Raw genomic sequence first — 27,090 nt, 5'->3', positions numbered from 1 at the left:
TGCGCCCAACGTTAGGTGCGATATATATAATATGCCTAGGCGTATTTTTTTCGGTGTCGATTTTTACAGTGCCATATATAGAATCCAGCCCTTTTTGATTAAGTTTCTAACTGTAACCCTTTTTTCTTCAGGTCAGAAATTTTGCTAAATATCAGAATATCAGTAACATAGTAAATGACAAAAGATAAAGACCTGTACGGTCCATCCAGTCTGCCCAACGAGATAAACTCATTTTACATGGTATGTGATACTTTATATGTATACCCGAGTTTGATTTGTCCTTGCCATTCTCAGGGCACAGACCGTAGAAGTCGGCCCAGCACTGTTCTTTATTTTTTATTATTTGTACCCCGCGCTTTCCCACTCATGGTGTACTAAAAGTTCTGAAGATTCTGGAATCCTAAAGAGTTACAAGATTCTAGAATCCCAATTAGTAGCAACATTCCATGTAGAACCCCAAACAGTAACATAGTAAATGACGGCAGATAAAGACCTGAATGGTCCATCCAGTCTGCCCAACAAGATACTCATTTTACATGGTATGTGATACTTTATATCCGTGTTTGATTTGTCCTTGCCATTCTCAGGGCACAGACCGTAGAAGTCTGCCCAGCACTGTTCTTGTACTAAAAGTTCTGAAGATTCTGGAATCCTAAAGAGTTACAAGATTCCGGAATCTCAATTAGTAGCAACATTCCATGTAGAACCCCAAAGAGTAACATAGTAAATGACGACAGATAAAGACCTGTATGGTCCATCCAGTTTGCCCAACAAGATAAACTCATTTTACATGGTATGTCTTACTTTATATGTATACCCCAGTTTGATTTGTCCTTGCCTTTCTCAATATATAAGTGAAACACAATATTTGCTTATTTTTGATCAGAAGAAGGGTTACCTTTGAAAGCTAGTCAAAAAAGTGTCGTATTTTATTTTCTATGTTTGTTTTATTTCTATTTATTAACTGTTTATGGAAAGACAGTAATGATAGTACAGAACATAATTGCAATGATACTGCAGTCCATAAAGTTGATCCCTCAGCCATAGAAAGAGTTGCCCGATACTCATCCTGTCTAATATGTCCTATGCCCTTTTCAACACGGCGTAAGGTTCTGATAGGTCGACAGTTTCAATGAGGTAGCAATGGACATGTAAAGCTTTATAAATTAAAACCAAGATCTTAAAATAAATCCTTCACATAATCGGTATCACTATAAAATATTAAATACATAATGCATACAGCAACAATAAGGGTATAAAATATGATTTATTATGCAAATTCTGTATTTTAGAATGGATCAGATATTGCATTTGTGTACGTTTCATCTCACCATTGCAGCTTTCCCCCCTTCAGTCATAAATTAGTTGAGAACTAAAAGACTGAGGGTTACCTGCAGTACAAGAAAGGAAGCTCTTTATTCATGGAAAGATGCAAATGCCCCGCCCTCAGAGGCTCAGACATTGTCAAATGTGAGAAGGGAAATCCAAAATGGTATCCCATAATATTAGTACTCAGGTACATCAGAGAATGCAATCTCCAGCATAGTGTAATGACAATTGTGACTACTGGATGAAGAAAAATATATATTTTTAAACCCTTTACAAGCTATTCAGTGCAGTTAAAATAATGTTACAGCTTCTGCCTTATTCTTGCTGTTGTTGTAAGAGTGGTGCAAAGTGCTGAGATTTAGACAGCAGTTTTTCACCAGCAGACTTTAAAAACCTTTTAGGCGTTTTAATGCATTATGCAGCAAAACACTGAGGGGCCATAAGCACATAAGCACCGCCATACCTGGAAAAGACCAAGGGTCTGTCAAGCCCAGCATCCTGTCTCCGACAGTGGCCAATCCAGGCTTCAAGAACCCGGCACCCCCCCCCCCCCCACTCCCCCCCCCCAAAAAAAAACTTAATTCTTAATAATGTTCAATGGACTTTTCCCTCAGCAATCTGTCCAAACCCCCTTTAAATTCCGTAAGGCCAGCTGCTGACACCACATTCTCCGGCAACGAGTTCCAGCGTCTAACTACACACTGAGTAAAGAAAACCTTTCTCCTATTTGTTTTAAATCTATCATATTCTAGCTTCATCTTGTGTCGCCTGGTTTTGTTGTTGTTTGAAAGTGTAAACAAACGCTTCACATCTGTCCGCTCTACTCCGCTCATTATCTTGTAGACTTCTATCATATCACCCATCAACCGCCTTTTCTTCAAGTTGAAGAGCCCTAACCTTCTCAGCCTTTCCTCATAGGGAAGTCGTTCCATTCCCCCTTATCATTTTCGTCGCCCTTCTCTGCACCGTCTCCAGTTCCTTTATATCTGTTTTGAGATGTGGCGACCAGAATTGGACACAATACTCGACGTGCGGTCGCACCATGGAGCGATACAACGGCATTATAACGTCCTTTTACAATGCTGGAGTAGAGGGTACTGTGAAGTTCACACACGCCAATCCAACACTCCCACCGGCCTCCCATGGGAGCTGATAGTACTGCTGCCCCTGGTGTGCGTCATTTCTAGCGCAACAGAAAATAATATTTTTTTAATAGGCGGCAGAAAGGGCTCCCCCTCCCCTCCCCCCCCCCCCCCCCCAGAAATGGCCGCATGGCAAATGTACACAGCCATTTAATTTTTTATTGCCTTTTATCCGCTGCGGTGAAAGGGGCCTCGGTACACGACAAATCCACATGCTGACACTACCGCAGTTTGGTAAAAGGGGCCCTGACTGAATTCCTGAAATATCTGAGGAGGAGGAAGAAGGCAGCAATCCAAGGAAAGGCTGCTGGGGGGTTTCTCTGCCTCCTTTCTACTCAATTTATGTATCTTAAACTTTCAGAAAACCCTTTTATTGCCACCCTTAGTTCCTGAGGAGCTCCTCATGCTAACCTCTGTAAAAAGATTAACACACGTGCCCCAGGGACTCCGCAATCTTTGCTCAAGTCCTGTGGTGTAATTGAAAGGTGTTTCACTACACAGACCTGTATTTGCCAGGGTCATGGGGTAAAAATTGATTTAGAAGCATGCCAGCCGGCTTCACGACTCCAAATGACACTGCCCCTGAATTCCAAGCGCTGATAGCAGGTAGGAAACTTGTGTACTGTACTTAACTCACCAAGACAGGTGTGTGTAATTATTCTGCAAACGTGTACAGTAGGGAACTGACCACTCATGAGCCTAGATGCCATTTACGCTCAATATCTACGTGTGCTGCAGAAATTCGCAGAATATGTCCATCCTGGACAAAGCACATGCTACATGTACACAAGCAGGTCCTGATTTTTCAAAGATATGTGTCAGCTCTTCTGTACCTGGGGGATGAATGTTAACATCAACAAGGCCTGGTGCGATTCTCTTTTGATCTGGAGCTGGGAGAAAGGGAGTTGGCATCACCTGACAATTTAGGGGCCAACATGCGCCAAAATGGAGTTACTGCGTGGCGCTTGCGGTAATTTCATTTTTGGTGCGTGTCCGATACGGGCGGCCGAAAAATCGTTTTGGTTTTCTGCCGCGTGTATCGGACGCGTGCCAAGTGGCATTTGGCGTGCGTAGGTCATTATCGCCCGCTTACCATGTGAGACTTTACTGCTAGGTCAATGGCTGGCGGTAAGGTCTCAGACCCAAAATGGACGTGTGGCAATTTTATTTTGCTGCATGTCCATTTTAGGCAAATTTTTTTTTAAAGGCCTTTTTTACATGTGGGCTGAAAAATAATTCTGCGCGCGCCCAAAACCCACGCCTACACTACCGCAGGCCATTTTTCAGCGCACCTTATTAAAACAACCCCTTACAGAGCAGAAACTGAGACCAGTTCTGCATGGATTGTGCTGTGTTTTGGGCTGTGAATCTGTTCGAGACAAAACTTCGTAACCAGTTCTTGACTGAGTGTGCACAGATGTGTGACAGTCCATATCTGTCTATTTTCTGACATGTTCAAAACATCATTTTAATATTTACTAAGACTGTCAAGTGTGTAGTTAGTAATGGCATCTCCAGGAAGTAATTACGTGTATGACAGGGTCCCAGATGTACAGCAACTGATCCCCATGCTCCAGGCTGTCACCTGGCCTGCATGATTTATAATGATATGTTGAAAACCAACCTCAGTATGATGTACAGTAACATTAGGGCAGAATGACACTGTCAGAGACAGTGCTCGGAATCATGTGTGAAAAATGCAACTACATAGCAGGCAGCTCAGAGGGAACCACTGACACAAAAGTCGTGGTATAAGAAAAAGTGTGATCAGCCACAACCGGAACCACAAGGCGGAGCCAGATTGCAGAGGAAGCAATGTTTATTCTAAAACCCAACACAACCCATGTTTCGGTGAATGCCTGTGTCAGGGGTCAGTGAAAAGTGCAACATAAAATGTGGTCTTTTGAGACTCTTCACAGCAAACAACAGCAGATACCTCAAACTTGTCTTTGAGATCCCAAGGGATGCATTGCTGCCACTGTTGCTGGGGACAGGGATGCGTTGCTGCCGCTGTTGCTGGGGACAGGGATGCATTCTGCTGCTGTTGTTGGGGACAGAGATGCGTTGCTGCCACTGTTGCTGGGGACAGGGATGCATTGCTACCGCTGTTGCTGGGGACAAGGATGCGTTGCTGGGGACAGGGATGCGTTGCTGCCGCTGTTGCTGGGGACAGGGATGTGTTGCTCCCACTGTTGCTGGGGACAGGGATGCATTGCTACCGCTGTTGCTGGGGACAGGGATGCGTTGCTGGGGACAGGGATGCGCTGCCGCTGTTGCTGGGGACAGGGATGTGTTGCTGTTGCTGGGGACAGGGATGTGTTGCTGCCGCTGTTGCTGGGGACAGAGATGCGTTGCTGCCACTGTTGCTGGGGACAGGGATGCATTGCTGTTGCTGGGGACAGGGATGCATTGCTACCACTGTTGCTGGGGACAGGGATGCGTTGCTGGGGACAGGGATGCGTTGCTGCCGCTGTTGCTGGGGACAGGGATGTGTTGCTGCCGCTGTTGCTGGGGACAGAGATGCGTTGCTGCCACTGTTGCTGGGGACAGGGATGCATTGCTACCGCTGTTGCTGGGGACATGGATGCGTTGCTGGGGACAGGGATGTGTTGCTGCCGCTGTTGCTGGGGACAGAGATGCGTTGCTGCCACTGTTGCTGGGGACAGGGATGCATTGCTACCGCTGTTGCTGGGGACAAGGATGCGTTGCTGGGGACAGGGATGCGTTGTTGCCGCTGTTGCTGGGGACAGGGATGTGTTGCTCCCACTGTTGCTGGGGACAGGGATGCATTGCTACCGCTGTTGCTGGGGACAGGGATGCGTTGCTGGGGACAGGGATGCGCTGCCGCTGTTGCTGGGGACAGGGATGTGTTGCTGTTGCTGGGGACAGGGATGTGTTGCTGCCGCTGTTGCTGGGGACAGAGATGCGTTGCTGCCACTGTTGCTGGGGACAGGGATGCATTGCTGCCGCTGTTGCTGGGGACAGGGATGCATTGCTACCACTGTTGCTGGGGACAGGGATGCGTTGCTGGGGACAGGGATGTGTTGCTGCCGCTGTTGCTGGGGACAGAGATGCGTTGCTGCCACTGTTGCTGGGGACAGGGATGCATTGCTACCGCTGTTGCTGGGGACAGGGATGCGTTGCTGTTGCTGGGGACAGGGATGCGTTGCTGCCGCTGTTGCTGGGGACTGAGATGCGTTGCTGCCACTGTTGCTGGGGACAGGGATGCATTGCTACCGCTGTTGCTGGGGACAAGGATGCGTTGCTGGGGACAGGGATGTGTTGCTGTTGCTGGGGACAGGGATGCGTTGCTGCCACTGTTGCTGGGGACAGGGATGCATTGCTACCGCTGTTGCTGGGGACAGGGATGCGTTGCTGCCGCTGTTGCTGGGGACAGGGATGCGTTGCTGGAGACAGGGATGCGTTGCTGTCGCTGTTGCTGGGGACAGAGATGCGTTGCTGCCACTGTTGCTGGGGACAGGGATGCATTGCTATCACTGTTGCTGGAGACAGGGATGCGTTGCTGGGGACAGGGATGCATTGTTGTTGCTGTTGCTGGGGACAGGGATGCGTTGCTCTTGCTGGGGACAGGGATGCGTTGTTGCTGCTGTTGCTGGGGACCTCAAAGACAAGTTTGAAGTATCTGCTGTTGTTTGCTTTGAAGAGGCTCAAAAGACCATGTTTTATGTTGTACTTTTCACTGACCCCTGACGCAGGCATTCACCATGTTTTGTCTTTGAATAAATATTGCTTCCTGTGCAATTTGGCTCTGCCTTGTGGTTCTGTCTGTGGCCGATCAAACTTTTTCTCATTCCATGAAAAATGCAACAATGCATGCATGCTCCTGCTGTAGTCTACCCTTTGAAAAGCAACTTCACCATGCAGTGTACAAACACTAGTTTAGGGCAATTTATGAGTAGAGAGGTGTGGTAGATTTCTTTATGAAAATTCTTCTTTATTGCACAAGAACAAAACACAATCTGACAGTGATATTACATGTCACAGAATGCCACATCCATTGAACTTATTACCTAGTCATCCAATATCAAAAACTCTTACAACCAGCCCCTAATTCTATACAGTGTACCACACGTTAGATGCCAATATGGGGGTAAACAGCAGTTACACGTGTAACTGCACATAGATGCTATTCTATTAGGTAGCGCCTAACTGCTTTAGCACAGGGCCACTGAGAGACTGGGCCGGGCCCCGCCTCTGCCACCCTCGCCGCCCCCCCCTGAGGTCGCCACTGCTGCCGCTCCACCCTCCACCCCCCCCCCAAGGTCGCCACCGCTCCCCCCCCCCCCGAGATCACCACAGCCACTGCTCCACCCTCCACCTCCCCCCCCTTGAGGTCGCCGTCGATCGCCCCCTCTCTCCGCCACCGGGCCGGGCCCCCTGCATTGAAATTGCAGTCTCACCTCCGTGAAAGCAGCGCTGCAGGCAGCAGAACACCTCCTGTCAGCCCTCCTTCCCTCCTTGTGTCCCGCCCTCGCGGAAGTTATGTCAGACGAGGGCGGAACACAGGGAGGGAAGGTGGGCCGAAGGGAGGCATTCTGCTGCCTGCAGCGCTGCTTTCACAGAGGTGAGACTGCGATTTCAATGCAAGGGGCAGACGGTCGCCGACGGAGGGTGGGTGGGACTGCGGCGCCGGGCCCCCCTTGGAGGCCTGGGGAATTTTGTCTCTCCCTGCCCCCCCCCCCCTCGGCTTTAGCGTATATCTTCAAGAGGGTGTGCAAGGGGGTGGGTCATGGATCACACACTTACACATCAGACTTATAGACTACTGTAAATTATTTTATTTATTTATTTATTTGTTACATCTGTATCCTACCTTTTCCCACTTATTAGTAGGCTCAAAGTGGCCTACATAGTTCCAGAGAGGTGTTTACAGACTCCGGTGTGAACAAATACAGTATAGGGGTACTATTACAGTGGCAAGTACAGTGGATGAGTGGCCTAGTGGTTAGAGTACTGGTCTTGCAATCCAGAGGTGGACAGTTCAAACCCCACTGCTGCTCCTTTTGATCTTGGGCAAGTCACTTAACCCTCCATTGCCTCAGGTACAAACTTAGATTGTGAGCTCTCCTGGGACAGAGACATATCCAGTCCACCTGAATGTAACTCACCTTGAGCTACTACTGAAAAAGGTGTGAGCAAAACGCAAATAAGTAAAGAAAAACATAGTAACATAGTAAATGACTGCAGATAAAGACCTGTACAGTTCATCCAGTTTGAGGTTGGGGTGATTCAGACAAAATGTTAGGGTGTGATCATGCGTCGGGGTTGAAAACTGTCCGTTTCCTGATAAAATGCCATATTTCATTATTTGGTGTTTATGTCAGATATTGTGGGGTATTCCTTCTTGAACAGGTGAGTTTTTAGGTTTTTTTCTGAATTCTAGATGATTATTCGTAGATTTCAGGCATTTTGGTAGATAATTCCAGAGCTGTTTGCATATGTAAGAGAAACTTGACGCGTACGTTGATTTATACTTCAGGTTTTTACAACTTGGGAAGTGAAGAGTTCAGTATGTTCTGGCTGATTCAATTGTGTTTCTAATTGGTAATTACACACCTAGGGCCAGCTTCTATATAGCGCGCCTGAAAAGTCCATGTGGAAAAAAAATTCTGCCTAAGACTATTCTATAAGTGGCGCCTAGATTTAGGCACAGTATATAGAATATGCTTAATTGATATCTCGGTGCCTAAAACTATTCATCTCCATTTACACCAACAAAAATATGGCATAAATCCCGGCACGTAGATTTAGGCGCACACGGCCATTTTCTATAATAATGTGTGTATATTTTGGAACGCCTATGAAATGCCCATTTTTGCACCTATAACCATGCCCCCTTTTTTCTGCATGAGTTAGAAGTTAGACACACTCTGTTACAGAATACGTTTAGAAGATTGTGCGCATAAGTTCTAATTATTGACAATTAGTGCTCATTATTGCTTGTTAAGTGCTATTAGCAATGCTAATTAACTTGTTAAACCAATTAAGTTATGTGCATTGTTATAGAATATGCATAGATTTCGGCACGGATCTCTAGGCTCTCTATAGAATCCAGGGGCTAAGGGCCAACATTTAGGCACTAACATGCATCAACTAACACTGATGTAGAAATCCATGGGAGACATATGTGTTAGGCAGCGAGAGTCTGATATGTACAGACGGGAGAGGGATCTTGGGGTGATAGTATCTGAGGATCTGAAGGCGACGAAACAGTGTGATAAGGCGGTGGCCGTAGCTAGAAGGTTGCTAGGCTGTTTAGAGAGAGGAGTGACAAGCAGAAGAAAAGAAGTGTTGATGCCCCTGTACCAGTCGTTGGTGAGGCCCCACCTGGAGTATTGTGTTTAGTTTTGGAGGCCGTATCTTGCTAAGGATGTAAAAAAAATTGAAGCGGTACAAAGAAAAGCTACAAAAGTGGTATGGGATTTGCGTTACAAGACGTATGAGAGACTTGCTGACCTGAACATGTATACCCTGGAGGAAAGGAGAAACAGGGGTGACATGATACATACGTTCAAATATTTGAAAGGTATTAGTCCGCAAACAAACCTTTTCCATACATGGGAAGGCGTTAGAACTAGAGGACATGAAATGAGATTGAAGGGGGGCAGACTCAAGAAAAATGTCAGGAAGTATTTTTTCATGGAGAGAGTGGTGGATACTTGGAATGCCCTCCGGCGGGAGGTGGTGGAGATGAAAACGGTATCGGAATTCAAAAATGCGTGGGATAAATATAAAGGAATCCTGGTCAGAAGGAATGGATCCTCATTAAAAGCAGGAAACCGGCCAAAGAGTCGGTTGGGCCACTGGACGAAAATGGTGTTAAAGGGGCGATCAGGGAGGACAAAGCCGTAGCGGAGAAATTAAATGAATTCTTTGCTTCGGTCTTCACCGAGGAGGATTTGGGGGGGACACCGGTGCCGGAAAGAATATTTGAAGCGGGGGAGTCGGAGAAACTAAACGAATTCTCTGTAACCTTGGAGGATGTAATGGGTCAGTTCAGCAAGCTGAAGAGTAGTAAATCACCGGGACCTGATGGTATTCATCCCAGAGTATTAATAGAACTAAAAAATGAACTTGCGGAGCTACTGTTAGAAATATGCAATCTGTCCCTAAAATCGAGTGTAGTACCGGAAGACTGGAGGGTAGCCAATGTTACTCCGATTTTTAAGAAGGGTTCCAGAGGAGATCCGGGAAATTATAGACCGGTGAGTCTGACGTCGGTGCCGGGCAAGATGGTGGAGGCTATTATTAAGAATAAAATTGCAGAGCATATACAAAAACATGGACTGATGAGACAAAGTCAGCACGGATTTAGTGAAGGGAAGTCTTGCCTCACCAATCTAATGCATTTTTTTGAGGGGGTAAGCAAACATGTGGACAATGGGGAGCCGGTTGATATTGTATATCTGGATTTTCAGAAGGCGTTTGACAAAGTGCCGCACGAAAGACTCCTGAAGAAATTGCAGAGTCATGGAATCGGAGGTAGGGTATTATTATGGATTAAGAACTGGTTGAAAGATAGGAAGCAGAGAGTAGGATTGCGTGGACAGTATTCTCAGTGGAGGAGGGTAGTTAGTGGGGTCCCGCAGGGGTCTGTGCTGGGTCCGTTGCTTTTTAATGTATTTATAAATGACCTAGAGATGGGAATAACTAGTGAGGTAATTAAATTCGCCGATGACACAAAATTATTCAGGGTCGTCAAGTCGCAGGAGGAATGTGAACGATTACAGGAGGACCTTGCGAGACTGGGAGATTGGGCGTGCAAGTGGCAGATGAAGTTCAATGTTGACAAGTGCAAAGTGATGCATGTGGGTAAGAGGAACCCGAATTATAGCTACGTCTTGCAAGGTTCCGCGTTAGGAGTTACGGATCAAGAAAGGGATCTGGGTGTCGTCGTCGATGATACGCTGAAACCTTCTGCTCAGTGTGCTGCTGCGGCTAGGAAAGCGAATAGAATGTTGGGTGTTATTAGGAAGGGTATGGAGTCCAGGTGTGCGGATGTTATAATGCCGTTGTATCGCTCCATGGTGCGACCGCACCTGGAGTATTGTGTTCAGTACTGGTCTCCGTATCTCAAAAAAGATATAGTAGAATTGGAAAAGGTACAGCGAAGGGCGACGAAAATGATAGTGGGGATGGGACGACTTTCCTATGAAGAGAGGCTGAGAAGGCTAGGGCTTTTTAGCTTGGAGAAGAGACGGCTGAGGGGAGATATGATAGAAGTGTATAAAATAATGAGTGGAATGGATCGGGTGGATGTGAAGCGACTGTTCACGCTATCCAAAATACTAGGACTAGAGGGCATGAGTTGAAGCTACAGTGTGGTAAATTTAAAACGAATCGGAGAAAATTTTTCTTCACCCAACGTGTAATTAGACTCTGGAATTCGTTGCCGGAGAACGTGGTACGGGCGGTTAGCTTGACGGAGTTTAAAAAGGGGTTAGATAGATTCCTAAAGGACAAGTCCATAGACCGCTATTAAATGGACTTGGAAAAATTCCGCATTTTTAGGTATAACTTGTCTGGAATGTTTTTACGTTTGGGGAGCGTGCCAGGTGCCCTTGACCTGGATTGGCCACTGTCGGTGACAGGATGCTGGGCTAGATGGACCTTTGGTCTTTCCCAGTATGGCACTACTTATGTACTTATGTAAGCTTAGCCGAGATTGGGTGGCAGCACCGGTGGTTGGGAGGTGGGGCTAGTACTGAGCAGACTTCTACGGTCTATGCCCTGAAAATGGTAGATACAAATCAAGGTCAGTATGAGTTTATCTTGTTGGACAGACTGGATGGACCGTACAGGTCTTTTTCTGCCGTCACCTACTATGTTACTATGTTATGTACACCAGCCTCTCACATGGCATAAGTAATGATGCCTAAATGTTGGCGCTCAAATACCAACTTACCGCTCTATTCTATAATGGAATCTGTGTACACGAATGCCGCCACACAATACTATCTTAGCGCTTAGCGCCTTTTATAGAATTGTACCCTAACTGCTTAGTTTCACACACTGTGGGGTACAAGAATCAGTTTTTACTAAAGATGCACATGGGGTAGAAGAGCCATTGCTCTTCTATTGCAGATTTCTCATTAGACCTCACTCTGCAAAACGTACAAGTATGTAGCAGGGGCGTAGCTATGTGGGGTCATGGGGGCCTGGGCCCCCATAGATTTGGCCCTGGACCCCCCTGCTGACGACCCTCTCAACCCCCTCCCGCTGTCAACCCGCTGCCTACCTTTGCTGGCGGGGGACCCCAACCCCCGCCAGCCGAGGTCCTCTTCTTCCCGCGCAAGGCTTCGTTCAGTTTCTGAGTCTGACGTCCTGCACGTTGTACAGGACGTGCAGGACGTCAGACTCAGAAACTGAACGAAGCCTTGCGCGGGAAGAAGAGGACCTCGGCTGGCGGGAGTTGGGGTCCCCCGCCAGCAATGGTAGGCGACAGTGATGGCGGGGGAGGTTTGGCGGCAGGAGGGGGGGTCAAGAGGGTCGTCGGCAGGGGGGGTCAAAGTTGGTGGTGGCGGCAGGGGGGGGGTGTGTGGAAATGGTGGGGGGGGGGGGAGTCAGCAGCGCCGGGGGAGAGGGCTAAAATGTGCGCCCTCACCTCGGGCCCTGGACCCCCCTCCCGCCAAAGTCTGGCTACGCCCCTGGTATGTAGTAGGTCAGGGAGGCCAGCTAATGCTGTGCTACTTACACTGATCTTACAGCACAAGATAAGCAAGCAACTTACCCAAGACATAGATTTTGTTGTCTCGCAAAAAGGTTGATGCCCCATAGCGTGGTGTTGGCATGGAGGGAAGAGGTTGCCAGTGATCCTTGGTTGGTTCATATACTCGAACGAGAGCCTGAGGAGAAGTATCTGCACCCATCCCTCCCAGTGCATAAATCTTCCCTTCTGTAAGAGAGAAAAACGTAGACAATAGTGAGGGATTTAGTAGGGAAGCCATAAAACAGTGGCCCACAGATAAAGCTATGTAAGGTCAAAGACGAGTAGCACAGAGCAATGTGTATTTATTTATTTATTTATTTATTTATTCATTCTTTTATCCCACAGTTAATCTAGTTTACAGTTAGGAGAAATTACAGTAATGTTTTACAATGACAAAGCAGTATACAGCATCAGTAACACGTATAATTAACCATAATATTTCTTGAAAAGGTAGGTTTTTAATTTTTTTCTGAACTGAAGATAGTTTGTAATGCTTCTTGTGTCCTTGAGAATTGAATTTCACCATTTAAAACCCAGATAACTAAATCCAGCCAAATAGATGGATTTGTAAATTATATATGTTTCTGCAGTTGGGTAAGTGAAGTAATAAGTAACCTCTGGTTCCTGGTCTTCCACTTCTTGATGATAGTTCAATCAAGTCTAGCACGTAATCAGGAGACATTCCAAACAATATTTTGAAAATGAGAGTGCTAATTTTAAAAAATAATCTGTCCTTAATTGGGAGCCAATGTAGCAATACAAGCAATGGGGTTACTCTTTCGTATTTCAACTTTTTGAATATCAGTCTCGCTGCCATGTTTTGAATGGTCTGCAGTGATTTTAGTATGCTTTCTTTGCATCCTACGTATGCTGCATTGCAATAATCTACTTGGGACAATATCAATAATTGTACTGTATGATGAAATAATTGTCTGTGAAAATAATCTTTAATCCTTCTCGGTTTCCATAGAGTTTTGAAACTCTTTGATATTGTTATGATATGAATTATTGAAATATGTAGCATGATGTTTTGCTGAATCAGATACAAGTATAAAACAGCTTTAAACACTCATTGAGATCAGCTAGCCTGGATTTCATCTCCCCCTCCCTTTCCCTGGGAAACTTCTGACAGCCAAAACTTGGCTAGGTAGTTACCTAAAGCCATTAACACCTCTACTACTCTTAACAAAAGGACTATTCAAATACAAACAAGTAAGAGGCTACTTCAAAGAGTTTTCTTTTTAAACTTCTTCCCTTCCTCTGATCAAAAAGCCTTCCTGAGGGTGGGCAAAGAATCAAAGAGAGACAAGGAGACAGAAAGACTGTGGAGGTGCGAATCTACACACCTATTGACAAAAGGAAAGTATAGTGTGTATCTGCCACAGAGATTCAAACAGGAAGCCTTTTGCTTCAATAGACCATTTGTCAGCAAAGTCCAGACAGGAAGTCTTATGATGTCATAAAACATGAGACCAGGAACAATAATGCTTTGCAACTACCCAGGGTCCAGTGCAAACCAGGAAGAAAATGATCCAGGACATGCACTCATATTTCCCTGCAAACTAACTGTATAAAAAGCCTGGAAACAGCCCAGCTCTCTCTCTCTTGGGAATCTGCTGCTTCTCTCTGCTGAACTCCACACACACATCCAGACAAGACTTCTCTCCAGGCTCCAGCAACCAACTTTAAAGAAAAGACTTCTACAGCAGAGAGGATTTTCCCCTGCATCACTTCAACCAGCTACCAACTTCTATCAAAGACTATTGTAAGTTAACTTATAACCTGATTTAAACCTGCTACCTTGCTTTATTTTAAGCACAAATTCTATGTTCTAAGATCCTTAAAGACTACCTCTTGCTTCAATTACTGAAAACTGTATTATAAATAAACCTCTTTTGAAGCTAAATATATGGTATTTTGTGTCCTGAGTACATGCTTTTAAATCTTGCAGTACAGGCTAGTGCATCTCAACAGAGATAACATTTAATTCCTTTGTAATCTTGCAATTGTGAATCTTATTACCTTAATAGATAATTGGTGGAGAATTAACCAAAATATATCTTAAAAACTTAAAAATATTAGCGGATGCTCCAAGCAATTTCCCCAAGTATAAATTAATTCTTGTAACAATATGACTGCTGAAATTTGATGTTCAATATACAGTGCAGTCAATTTGGAAACCCTATTTCCTCTTCCACTGAAGGTGGGGTCTGAAGTTCATCTCCTTTGCACTGCTGAAATGTAATTCCATTATACACCCACCATGGAGTTGAAGAGTGGCCTGACAACGTGGGGAACTGGCTTTGATTCCCACTTCAGTTCCTTGTGACTCTGGGCAAGTTACTTAACCCTTCATTGCCCCAGGTACAAAATAAGTACCTGTATATAGTATGTAAACCGCTTTGATTGTAACCACAGAAAGGCAGTATATCAAATCCCATCCCCCTTTTAGAACATGGGACAGGCGGCCATATTTGCACTACGTCATCCTCTCCCTTATTTCTATTTCTGTCTCTTCAACCTCCTTCCACCCTGCAGTCTGGATGATGGTCCATTTCCTGTCTCTTCAATCATTTTTTTAACTCCCAAAAGAGTTTGCACCCTGGGCAGCTGCTCCTCCTGTCAGTTTCTAATTAAGGCTTTACACCAAATTTCTGTATTTTTATTGTATTTTATCTATAATATAATAAAATTATTATATGATCTACTTTTTTAGTTGTAAAAAATAATTTTAATATGTAATATATATGGAAGAGAAAAGCCTCGGAAAGCTCCACTTGAAAAATAAAATGAGCCTAAAATCATATCTTCAGCATCAAAAAAACTTCCATGAGAACTTACAGGATCTCATTTATATTAAACAGTCAATTCAGTGGTCAGTTCAGTGAAAGCAGACTTTTTATCTTAAAAGCTCAGAGCTTCACGATGATACTGTCTATGTCCAAAAGTGGCCACAGTTTTGCTTAGCTGCTTCAGGATACCATGGACTGTCGAACACCAACACAGTGTTTCAATACTGATCCATGCATTTTTACTCTTAGTCACCTTGAACATTATTTAAATTGTAAAGGCAGGCGATAGAATTGGATCGGAATTCTTTAAAATTAAAAAGCTGTTCCTTAAATATAATGAATGGTCTTATCACTGCTATCACAGTATAGGACCTAGGTCGGTAATGGCGAACCTATGGCACGCGTGCCAGAGAGGGCATGCGGAGCCCTCTCTGTTGGCACGCGCGCCGCCGGTCACCTCACCCGAAACTTAGCCCTCCCACCCACCCGGCGTCAAGCATTCCTCCCTCCCACCCGGCACCAGCCCGCCCGGCCTCCATCCCTCCCTCCGAACCCGAAGAAATTTAAAAGTCTTCCCTTGTCCAAAAAGCGTGCTGCTGGTTCGTCGCGTCTTCAGCCTTCTGTCTCTCAAGCTCTCTGGTCCCGCCCTCATTTCCTATTAGGGCGGGACCAGAGAGCTTGAGAGACAGAAGGCTGAAAACGCGCCAAACCAGCAGCACGCTTTTCGCTGCTACTGCTGATGCTGACGCCGCCTACTCGGAAAAGGGAAGACTTTTAAATTTCTTCGGGTTCGGAGGAAGGGAGGGATGGCGGGCTGGTGCCGGGTGGGAGGGAGGGAGGAATGCTTGACGCCGGGTGGGTGGGAGGGTGCCATGGTGCACGCCGGGTGGGAGGGAGGGAGCGAGGCCTGGTGCTTGGGTGGGAGTGCTGGGAGGGTGGGAGGCCTGCCTGGTGCTTGGGAAGGAGGACTGCCTGGTGCTTGGGTGGGAGGGAGGGAGGCCTGCCTGCCTGCCTGGTGCTTGGGTGGGAGGGAGGGAGGCTGGAGGGGAGAGGAGGGTGGCTGGACATGGGCGGCTGGAGGGGAGAGGAGGGTGGCTGGACATTTGTGGCTGGAGGGGAGAGGAGGATTGCTGGACATGGATGGAGGGCAAGAAATGAAGAAGAAAGGAGGAAAGTAAAGAAATAAATGGAAAGGAAGCCCTGGAAACAGAGTTAAGAGAACAGATAGCAGCAGAATCAGCGACTAGGACCAATATGGATAGAAAAACAAAATCACCAGACAACAAAGGTAGAAAAAAATCATTTTATTTTCATTTTAGTGTTTGGAATATGTCCAATTTGAGAATTTAGATCTGCTGTCTTATTTTGCACTGGGTATACTGGAGCTGTAATAACTTACAGAAATGATTTATAATGAAAGAAAATCATGTTATTTTTTTCTCCTATATTTTCTCCTATATTTTCAATGATGTCTGTTTATATGCGCCATGGCTGGTGTAAGGGGGTGTGGCTATCATGGGGTGGAGTCATATGTGGTGACCCCGCCCATAATGAGTTCTGCACTTCGCGATGAGTAATTAGATTTTGGGTTGCTGTTTGGGCACTCGGTCTCTGAAAGGTTCGCCATCACTGACCTAGGTCAAAGAAATACCCCAAGTATCGGGGTCTGATGCTAGAAATGTAGTCAAAGATCTCCATCTTCTGTTCCAAACGCATTGAGGTCTGGTTACATAAAAACATTCAATAAAAAGTTAAATATTTAAAAAAAGCAGTTCCTTGAGGCTGTCTACACCTGTTTAGAGTCACCAGCAATTAGTGACATGAGCATAGCTCTGCCCACACTTGATTCTGGGAGAAGATCCTTAGGATTTCTCTCACAAAGAGATTCATTTGGAAAGTTCCTGCCAAGTACCATAGCTGTCGGACATTCACTAACATAACCATCCCTCCTAAGCCACAGGCTATGGCAAGAGCACACACAGAGCCAGGCAGAGAGAAGCTACTTCTGTCACCCTGCCCATCCTGGCAGCTGGTTACAGAACTTTCCACAGAGATCAAATGAGACATACATCGAGGACCTTGGTATCGGCGGAGTGCATCTGCCAGGCACCACTTTAGCATGTCATGTCTTTTAGAGAACAGTAACACTGTCAATAAAAGGGACTTCAAGTGTCATTAGTGGTCTGTTCATGCAAGTAAGTAACTAATTTGCTGTGCATGGATCTCACTCCGTCAAGGATGAGTACAAGGAAAGAAAAAAAAAGAATGTTAAACACAGCAATGGAGTAATCAGTGAGGCATTTAAAAACATACAGGGCTCATTTTACTAAGCCGGGGTAAAAAGTGGCTTGCAGTAGTGTAGGCGTGGGTTTTGGGCGCGGGCAGAAATATTTTTTAGAGCGCGTACCAACAATGCCTTTTAAAAAAATTTTTATGAAAGTGGACGTGCAGCAAAATCAAAATTGGCGCACGTCCATTTTGCGTGTCTGACCTTACCACCAGCCATAGACCTAGTGATAAGGAATCTGTGCGGTAAAGACCTACGCGCGTCAGATGCCACTTGGCGCGCATCCACTACGCACGTCTGAAAATAAAAAATATTTTACAGATGCACGTAGAAGACGTATGCCAAAAATGAAATTACCGCAAGAGGCACGCGGTAGTCGGGCGGTAAGTTCATTTTGGTGTGCATTGGGCACAAGTAGAGCCTTACGCAGCTTAGTAAAAGGGGCCCACGGGGTCTTCTGCAGGTTCTGTTTGAATTTTTTTTTCTTCCTCCCATCCCCTACGAATTTTTGGTTCATAAAGTTGTACAATATAAACTCTAAAGCAATTAGCCAATATGCGCACAACATATTTCAGCCAGTCAGAGAATTACGTTTCTACAGTTTTATTACTGTACGCAAGATTAAATTTAGGAAGGCAAACCTATCAAAACCAAAAAGAAATTACACAAACTTCTAAGATAAATCTTCAACTGTGCCAATCGTTGTACAATGCTCCATCTCAATCGTTGTATGTCAAGCTCCATCTCTGGCCGTCTTCAAATCTAAGCTAAAAGCCCACCTTTTTGATACTGCTTTTAACTCCTAACCCTTATTCACTTGTTCAGAACCCTTATTTTATCATTCTCACTTTAATATTCCCTTATCTCTTGTTTGTCCTGTTTGTCTGTCCTAATTAGATTATAAGCTCTGTCGAGCAGGAACTGTCTCTTCATGTTCAGGTGTACAGCCCTGTGTACGTCTAGTAGTGCTATAGAAATGATGAGTAGTAGTAGTAATAGCGGAAATCATATTCTCTATAGATCCATAACAAATACAGCACAGGCCCCAGCAGTTTATATTTTCCAGCCTCACATCCTCTTCATCCCATTAGAGATGGGCAGCCCAAATATTTTCATTTCATTTTCTTTCCTGTTTCATGTGCAGCATTATTCGATTTTATTTATTTATTCATGACATTTATACCCCACGTTAGCCCGAAATAGACTCAAGTTTTGTTTTTGTTAGACTTCAGTTTTGTTTCTGGAGCAATGTCATTAAGACTGCACACGTTTAGCAAACAGTGCACTCTATTAGTGAATGAAAAAATACAAAATGTCATGCTTGTTATGCTTGTTTTCATTTGTTAATGTTGTACAATGACATGGGATCTGATAAATATCCCATGTCAAAAACAAACATAAACAAATTCACTATACTACATGAGTCACAATCAGGATTTCGACCCCTTCACAGCACCAAAACAGTACTACTCACTTTCCTAACCAAATTCAAGCAGTAAATAGCAATAGGCAAGAGCATTCTCCTCCTCCAATTTGACATGTCAAGTGCGTTCGACATGGTTAACCAAACATATTGCTAAGACTCCTAGAATCAGTGGTGGCACTCTCAATTGGATTAAGGGTTTTCTAACCACAAGAACATAACAAGTGAAATCAAAAACAAACATATTGTCACGGTGGAAACCAGGCTGCGGAGTACCACAAGGATCACCACTATCACCGATCCTTTTCAACCTCATGATAACTCCACTAGCCAAGACCTTATCCACCCAAGGCCTTAACCCATTTATCTACGCTGATGGCGTTACATTATACATCTCATAAAAACATGATCTGGCGGAAATCACCAAATAAATCAAGCTTAAACATCATGAACTCATGGGCAAACGCATTCCAACTAAAACTCAATACAGAAAAAACACACTGTCTCATCATCTCATCCCAATACAATACATACAAACCCACAAACATTAACACCCCAGGATACACCCTCCATATCTCAGACAGTCTGAAAATTCTCGGAGTAACAATCGACCGTAACCTATCACTAGAGACCCAAGCGAATTCCACCATAAAGAAAATGTTTTTCTGAGTATGGAAACTCAAATGTGTGAAACCATTCTTTCCGAGGGAAATATTTCGTAACCTGGTACAGTCAATTTATTTTTTTTTTATTTACGTCAATTTATATACCGTATCTTATTGCTACTGCAAGACAGAACGGTTTACAATTTATAAAAAGAAGCAATACAATAAGTACAAATTGGACAAACATTAGAACTCCAATCATTACAGGAAAGCACAGCAAACCCACAAACTAGCTACATAAGATGAAAACAATATAACTCATGATTAGTACACAGGAGAACACCGCAAATACAAAATTAAATACATAATATAATCTACACAGACAGATAATACAGTTTTGACTTAGTATATATTACAGATGCCCAATTTATAACCTTTCTTCCATTATTCTAAATTCTGATCTACATACTCGATAAAGTAGAAGGTTTTCAAAAGTTTCCGAAAATGAAAGTAAGATTTCTCAAGTCTGATCTCTTTTGGAAGGCCATTCCAAAGAGAGGGAGACAAATAGAAAAAAGCCGAATTCCGTGTAGATTCCCATCTAGCCCTAGTGAGAGGAGGAATCACTAACCTGTTGTCTGTCAGGGATCTAAGGGTTCGTGTGGCAGTGTAAGGAATAGTTAGATTTGACAGATAGTCAGGATTTAGTGTATAAAAAGCCTTATGGGTCAAAACTAAAGCTTTAAACTTAACTCTTGCTTCAACCGGAAGCCAGTGCAGTTGATGTAGCAAAGGTGTTACTCTGTCATCCCTCCGGGCCCTACAAATCATACGTGCTGCAGTATTCTGTATTCTTTGTAGTCGCTTCAAGCTAGCTTGAGTGATCCCTGAATATATGATATTACAATAGTCTAAGCGTGAGGTAATATAAGCAGATGTCAACGTTTTAAGGGAATCCTTACTAATTGAATTCCTAACTGACCGAAGTCTCCTAAGATGGAAAAAAGATTTTTTCACTACGTCAGATATTTGTTCCTCGAAAGTCAGAGCAGAATAAATTATAACCCCAAGGTATCTAAAAGATTTAACTGTAGGGATGTTCTTGCCAAATAGCATAGGTACCACTGCTGGACATGTGCCCTGTCCTACTATCCAAGATGTTATAGTCTTATCTGGATTTAATACTAATTGATATGTTGTGAGCCAATCTGCCACTTTATCCAGACAAATTTGTAGTGGTGTAAGATCCATATTAGATGGTTTAACATAATGAATAAGAAGAAAATCGTCCGCATAAGAATAAAAACTAATACCCATTGTTTGAATGAGAAGTGCCAAGGGACTGACATATAGATTAAACAGTAATGGGGACAGGACCGATCCCTGTGGAACCCCACATGGTAGATTGTATTCTGTAGAGGACGATTGCTGCTGAACTACTTTAAATGAACGTTCGGTAAGAAAAGATATAAACCATTTCATAATTGTCCCTGAAAGACCAATCTCACCTAATCTATCAAGAAGTAGTTTATGATTAATTAAATCAAAAGCTGCAGATAGATCAAGTGAAACAACCAAGGCAATATAGCCATGCTCTAGTTTTGCATGAATCTCACTTAACATCGAAGTCAGGATAGTCTCTGTGCTATGGCCTTTCCTAAAGCCCGATTGTCTAGGATGTAGCAAATTTTTGGAATCCACATAAGTTTGCAATTGTCTAAACACTATTGTACTAAGCCACACAGACTACTGTAATGGAATCTATGCGGGATGCAAGAATCAAATCATAAAGAAACTTCAGACCGCCCAAAACACAGCAGCCAGGCTTGTATTTGGAAAAACACATTTTGACAGCGCCAAACCATTCCGAGAAAAACTGCATTGGCTACCAATCAAAGAATGTATCACTTTCAAAATCTGCACAACTGTCCATAAAATTATCTACGGTGAGGCACCGGGATACATGACAGACCTTATCGACCTGCCAACCAGAAACACCACAAAATCTGCACAATAATACCTAAACCTCTACTACCGAAGCAGCAAAGGACTCAAATACAAATCCACCTATGCATCCAGCTTTTCCTACCTAAGCACAACTATGGAACGCATTGCCAAAAGCAGTAAACAGTAAGCTAGACCACCTAAATTTTCGGAAAGCACTAAAGACAGACCTGTTCAGAAGAGCATACCCCACCGACCCAACATAAAAATACCTGGACACTTGTGACACAATGTAACCAAAGACCGTAATGGACATTACCTGACTTTTCTTCCCCCTTTCCCTCTCTAAGTTCCCCCCAATTGTACCTACCATACATTCTACCACAATATCACTTTGTATTCATTCATACCATGTATTTGTTCAGACCGGAATCGGCTTACGCCGTTAACGGTTATATGCAAGCCCCATTGAGCCTGCAAAAAGGTGGGAAAATGTGGGATACAAATGTAAATAATGTTACCACTCTCCTACCGATTATGCAACGTGTTTGAGGGACACTTCTGATAAAAATGCCAAAATTACGAAAAAGTGGAGAAAAAAAGACCTCAGGTCACTCGGCTAATCCTCGTTTTTAAAGGACAAGCCTTTTGTATAATGAGGAGGCCTTATCAGTCATAGGTCTCAAAAAAAACTCCACTTAATTTCTCATAAAGTTCAAGTCCCAACAAGCAGATGCATAAGAGACACTGTTTTCATATCCTACTTAGATCCTACTTATTCCGAATTATTATTCCGAATTATTCCGAATTATCCTGTTTTAGATCCTACTTATTCCGAATTATTACAGGGATACAAATGTAACAAATAATAATAATAATAAATACACTTAGGTGCCCCCATGTACACCTGCCATAGACCTGGCATAAACGGGGGCTCCTAAATGTAGCAGTAATCTCTAAGTTGGCCACTTAAATGTCAGTTCTGCCTCAGGCCTGCTCAAGTTCTGCACATGTGAATACCCTCTTTAAATTACGCATTATGCCATTTGAGTGTCTATTTGTAGAATACCATTTAGGTGTCCAAATTACATTGTACACTAACGAGCACTAATGGATTTAGCATGTACTAATGAATTGAATTCTATATATGGTACCAAAAGAATCAGTGCCATAAAAAGCGCTATTCAATAAGCCACGCTGAAAGTCAGGCGTGGTTTATAAAATAGTGCGTATTCCCAGGAACTGTCCCAAACTTTAGGTGCGGCCATTTGCACCAACTGAAACATGGTGCAAATCTTCAGGTCTAAATTATGCATGTTTTTTCCATTATTCTATAACTGTGTGTGTTAATTTTAGGAATGTCACCGTTCTGCCCATGACCCTCCCATTTCTGTGCCCCCCTTTTGAACTTGCAAATAAAATGTAGGCATGGATCCTGCACCTAAATTTACGTGTGTATATTCCAATTAAATCTAATTAATCTAACTGACTTTGTGATATGAGACTGATTCACAGTTGACTTCCTTTAAGAATCTGTTCTGTCTGGCTTACTTTGTGCCTGTTTGATTTTGCTTCCGGTTTGAACTTTAGCATTTTAGTTGCTTGACACTTCAACAGTGCCTCAGAGATTTGTCTTCATTTGATGATGTGTTTGTTTTTTTGTGTTTTTTATTGTGAATGTTTTGTTGTACTCTCGCCATGAACAAAGGCGATTTATAAATATTCTAATTCTAGTGCCAATAATTGCTTCTTAACAAGCCAATTATTGGTACTTATTAGCTCATTATTCAATTAAATTGTACGTGCAAATTTTAGTGACTTTTATAGAATTCAGGGGTTAGTGTTTATCATCCTATTTTATTAATGTTTTTATTGTTATTTACTTGTACTATTTTATTAACATGGTGGTGTGTTATTTTTGCTTTCTTGGCTTTGTTCTTGTTGTGTTAATTTGTATTAAATTTGTTTTGGACATAAAACTCCTAGGGCCCTGTTTACTAAGGTGTGCTAGCATTTTTAGGGCATGCTAAAAATTAGCACGCGCTAACCATAGGAATATTATGGTCATCGACACGGTTAGCACATGCTAATGCTTAGTGCACGGTAAAAACGTGGGGGGCCCTTTTACCATTACACAGGTCTTTTCTGCACACTGTTATTTTTACCACTGGGTTAAAATAGCTGAATTATCTATTTCCTTAGCATCCCTCTGGACCGGCTCAGAATGTGACTGATGGGTTGTGTACGCCTTCCAGCAGGTGGAGACTGAGATTACTATCTGGGCCGGTCCGGAGGGACTAAAGGAAAGCAAATTAGCAGGTAAGGCCTAATTTACCCTTTGTTTTGTTTTAATTAATAGCCATCATTTATCGTTTATTAAAATTTGCTATACTGCTTTCATTGTGAGCAAATTAAAGCAGTTTACAGATAATAATAAAAACAAGAAACCGGAAAGGAGTGCCAATAACCGGATAGGAAAGACCTAAACTACCTGTACCATTCAAGCAGGATTCAAGCATACAAGAGATTTTTTAAAAATATATATAAATATATATACACACACACACATATGGAGCAAAATTCAAATTCACAAATCCACATAATGCTCATCTCAGATCCCCCTGACCTTCGACGCAGAATCCACTGCTAATTGTGCCATGCGCTGATTGCGGCATTAGTGTGTAGTGATTAGCACATGAGCTCCTACTGCCACTCATTTGTAGGTATTAAGGGCTCATGTGCTAAGCACACACTAATCGGTTAGTGAGACATGATAGAGGAATATAAAATAATGAGTGGAGTGGAACAGGTGGATGTGAAGCGTCTGTTCACGCTTTCCAAAAATACTAGGACTAGGGGGCATGCGATGAAACTACAGTGTAGTAAATTTAAATATTTTTCTTCACCCAACACATAATTAAACTCTGGAATTTGTTGCTGGAGAACATGGTGAAGGCGGTTAGCTTAGCAGAGTTTAAAAAGAGGTTAGACGGTTTCCTAAAGGACAAGTCCATAAACCACTACTAAATGGACTTGGGAAAAATCCACAATTCCAGGAATAGAATGTTTGTACGTTTGGGAAGCTTGCCAGGTGCCCTTGGTTTGGCTGCTGTCGTGGATAGGATGCTGGGCTCGATGGACCCTTGGTCTTTTCCCAATGTGGCATTACTTATGTACTTATGTAGATTAGCACAGAACACGCCCACTCTCAGCCCCCGGATCCACCCCCAGTGCAAAAAAGTATATTTTATTTTTTAGCATTTGGGTAGAGCTCGCACATCCTAAAATGACTGCAGGACACCTCAGCACGCCCTGCGGTAAGCCAGTTTTTGCAGCGGTAAGCACGTGTTAGCGCTAATCGCAGCATGGTAAAAGGGCACCTATATGTAAGATAACACTTAAACGGAGGCTTCACATTTAAGCATGTACAGTAGTACCTCAGTTTTTGTTGATAATCCGTCCGAAAACAATCAGAGAAATCCGAAACCGACGAAAACCGAGGCAATTCGTATTAGCACTCGCAATCAATTAAAAAAAAGCACAAAAACACTGGTAAGCAATGGAATTGTTTGGCTAGACGCGCGGGGTGATGCTCACACAACAAGAAACAATGCCACACCGAGCAGGAGAACACGTGGGTCGCCCTTTGTTTTCGCAAAATTAGCAGCGAGGTCATGTGGGCATGCTGATGAAATCCGAGACAAATTTTTCGCGAAACAAAATCGACAAAAAATAAAGTCAACGAAAACCGAGGTATTACTGTACTATGTCTGCCATTATTCTAATGATTTAGATGTGCAATCAGTGCGTAACTGTGAGTGCGGACTTCATAGGGTTTCCCTCCGCCTTCCTAAAAGTATACTTTTAGGCTGGATTGAATGAGGGCAATTTTCAGACAGTTTACCTTGGTAAATGCCTTTGAAAATGATTCCCATTATGTAAATGTTGATACATAGGTAACCCCGCTCTGCATTTATTCATCCACCCTGCAGGGCCGCCGAGAGACTAGGCCGGGCCCGGGGGTAAGGCCGCCCTGACTCCACTCCCCCACCTCTACCGCCCCCCTCACTGCCGCTGTCGCCCCCTGTCGCTCCCCCGCCGCTTCAATCCCCGGTCTCACCTGCCTGCCTCCAAGGCTCCGGTCCCCCAGCATTCAAAGCAGCAGTTGCAAATCGCCTCTCTTCCGGCCTTCCCTCCCTGTGTCCTGCCCTTGTCTGATGTAACTTCCGGTTTCCACGAGGGCGGGACACAGGGAGGGAAGGCCCGAAGGGAGGCAATCTGTGACTGCTGCTTCGAATGCAGTGGGCCCGGAGGTGAAACCGGGGACTGCAGCACTGGCGGCCTGACCCCGGCGCTGGGCCCCCCTTGGAGGCCTGGGCCCGGGAAAGTTTGTCCTCCCTGCTCCCCCCTCTCAGCGGCCCTGCCACCCTGTGGCACATTTAAGAAAATGACTGTCTGTGCAGAGAACTCTTGGGGCCCTGTTTACTAAAACCACGTTATAGGCACATTAACATTAATGCGCATTAACCATGTACATGTGTTAACCATGTACATGCCAACAATATCCTTATAGGGGCCTACGCAGCGCATGCGCTAATTGTAGGTGCGTTAAAAATGCCAACGGGTCTTAGTAAACAGGGCCCTTGATCTTGCTTTCTCTACATTGCTCAGAAGCACTGTAATTACAAGTTTGAGCTGCTGGAAAAGCTTATTTTTATGCAATGATGTGTCCGTGGCTCACAGCAGTTTGTTTAAGGAGAACAGATTCCTCTACGCTCCCTATGACTGTAAACATTTTGGTTTTTAAACTTAAGGACAGAAGCGTGATAAAGCTGTGGGAAGCAGAGTCATCTGCAATGGGCCGGGTTGCCAATTTCTACTGTTAAATCAGTTTCCCTTCTGACAATGTGTAATTATGTGAGACTTTAACTGAATAAAAATAAAGGAATAACCTTTGAAGTGACAAGTTTAATCCAGTAGGTCCCTGAGTGATGAGGATTAAAAGGCCTTATAGAAACCACAGCTATACAAGGACTGAGGCTGTAATGAAAACAAAGATTTCTTTGTGACGATTTGTTGGCAGTTGTTGATAATTTTGTTATTAGCCTGGGTATAGTGGCCTATGTTTTCCTCCTCATATGACCCTGGGTGTTATTTCGCGATGACCAGGAATTTGACCCAGTTCACTGCAGAACTACCGTTCTGTTTGCAGCCAGAGGCAAAATACATGGACTATGAACTCCGATGAAGAACAAACTTTATGAACCTTCTGAATAAAAGCAGTGACAATTTTTTAAAAAAGTTTCATATGTGATCCAGGGATTTATAGGTTGGTGCCGGGGCAATATGACAGAGATTATAATAAAAACCCAAATTACGGAGGGGCCCTTTTACTAAGCTACGGTAAAAAGTGACCTGCGGTAGTGTAGGCGCATGTATTGGGTGTGCGCCAGGCCACTTTTTACCACATCTACAAAAAATTGTGTTTTTTTTAATAGAACGGGAAAAGGGCCTGCGGTAAAAATGAAACCAGCATGTGCCCAAAACCGACCTGAGCCCTTAACGCCACCTACTTATCTAGCGGTAAAGGCTCACGCGCTACATGCACGGAGACCGGCCAGCACATGCAGAACCAGCACCCGTAGGAGGAAATAAATAAATAATTCATCCGCACGTTATGGATGAGCGCCAAATCTGAAATTACCGCCAGGAGGGTGCCCTGGCCTGGCGGTAGTCTCATTTGCGCAAACGCTGCACACTCATAGAGCCTACCACGGCTTAGTAAAAGGGCCTCTGAATATATACATAGGCATGGGTTAAAGGGACAAAGGCATGGAG

At 44.0% G+C, this 27,090-nt stretch overlaps 1 protein-coding gene across 2 annotated transcripts in view; it reads right to left on the bottom strand.

Moving 5' to 3' along the window:
- The window catches only part of KLHDC8B (kelch domain containing 8B), a 135,888-nt gene that overhangs the window by 60,209 nt on the left and 48,589 nt on the right, over positions 1-27,090 (bottom strand). For both annotated transcript variants that reach the window (XM_030207316.1, XM_030207317.1), the window contains exon 3: positions 12,223-12,387. In XM_030207316.1, the coding sequence (XP_030063176.1) occupies positions 12,223-12,387 (165 nt within the window). The remainder of the gene's footprint in view (positions 1-12,222; positions 12,388-27,090) is intronic.

The sequence above is a fragment of the Microcaecilia unicolor genome, chromosome 6 (assembly GCF_901765095.1).
Source record: "Microcaecilia unicolor chromosome 6, aMicUni1.1, whole genome shotgun sequence".
Taxonomy (NCBI): Eukaryota; Metazoa; Chordata; class Amphibia; order Gymnophiona; family Siphonopidae; genus Microcaecilia; species Microcaecilia unicolor.
Note: the sequence above shows the minus strand (reverse complement) of the source record. Positions and strands in the feature narration are given on the sequence as shown.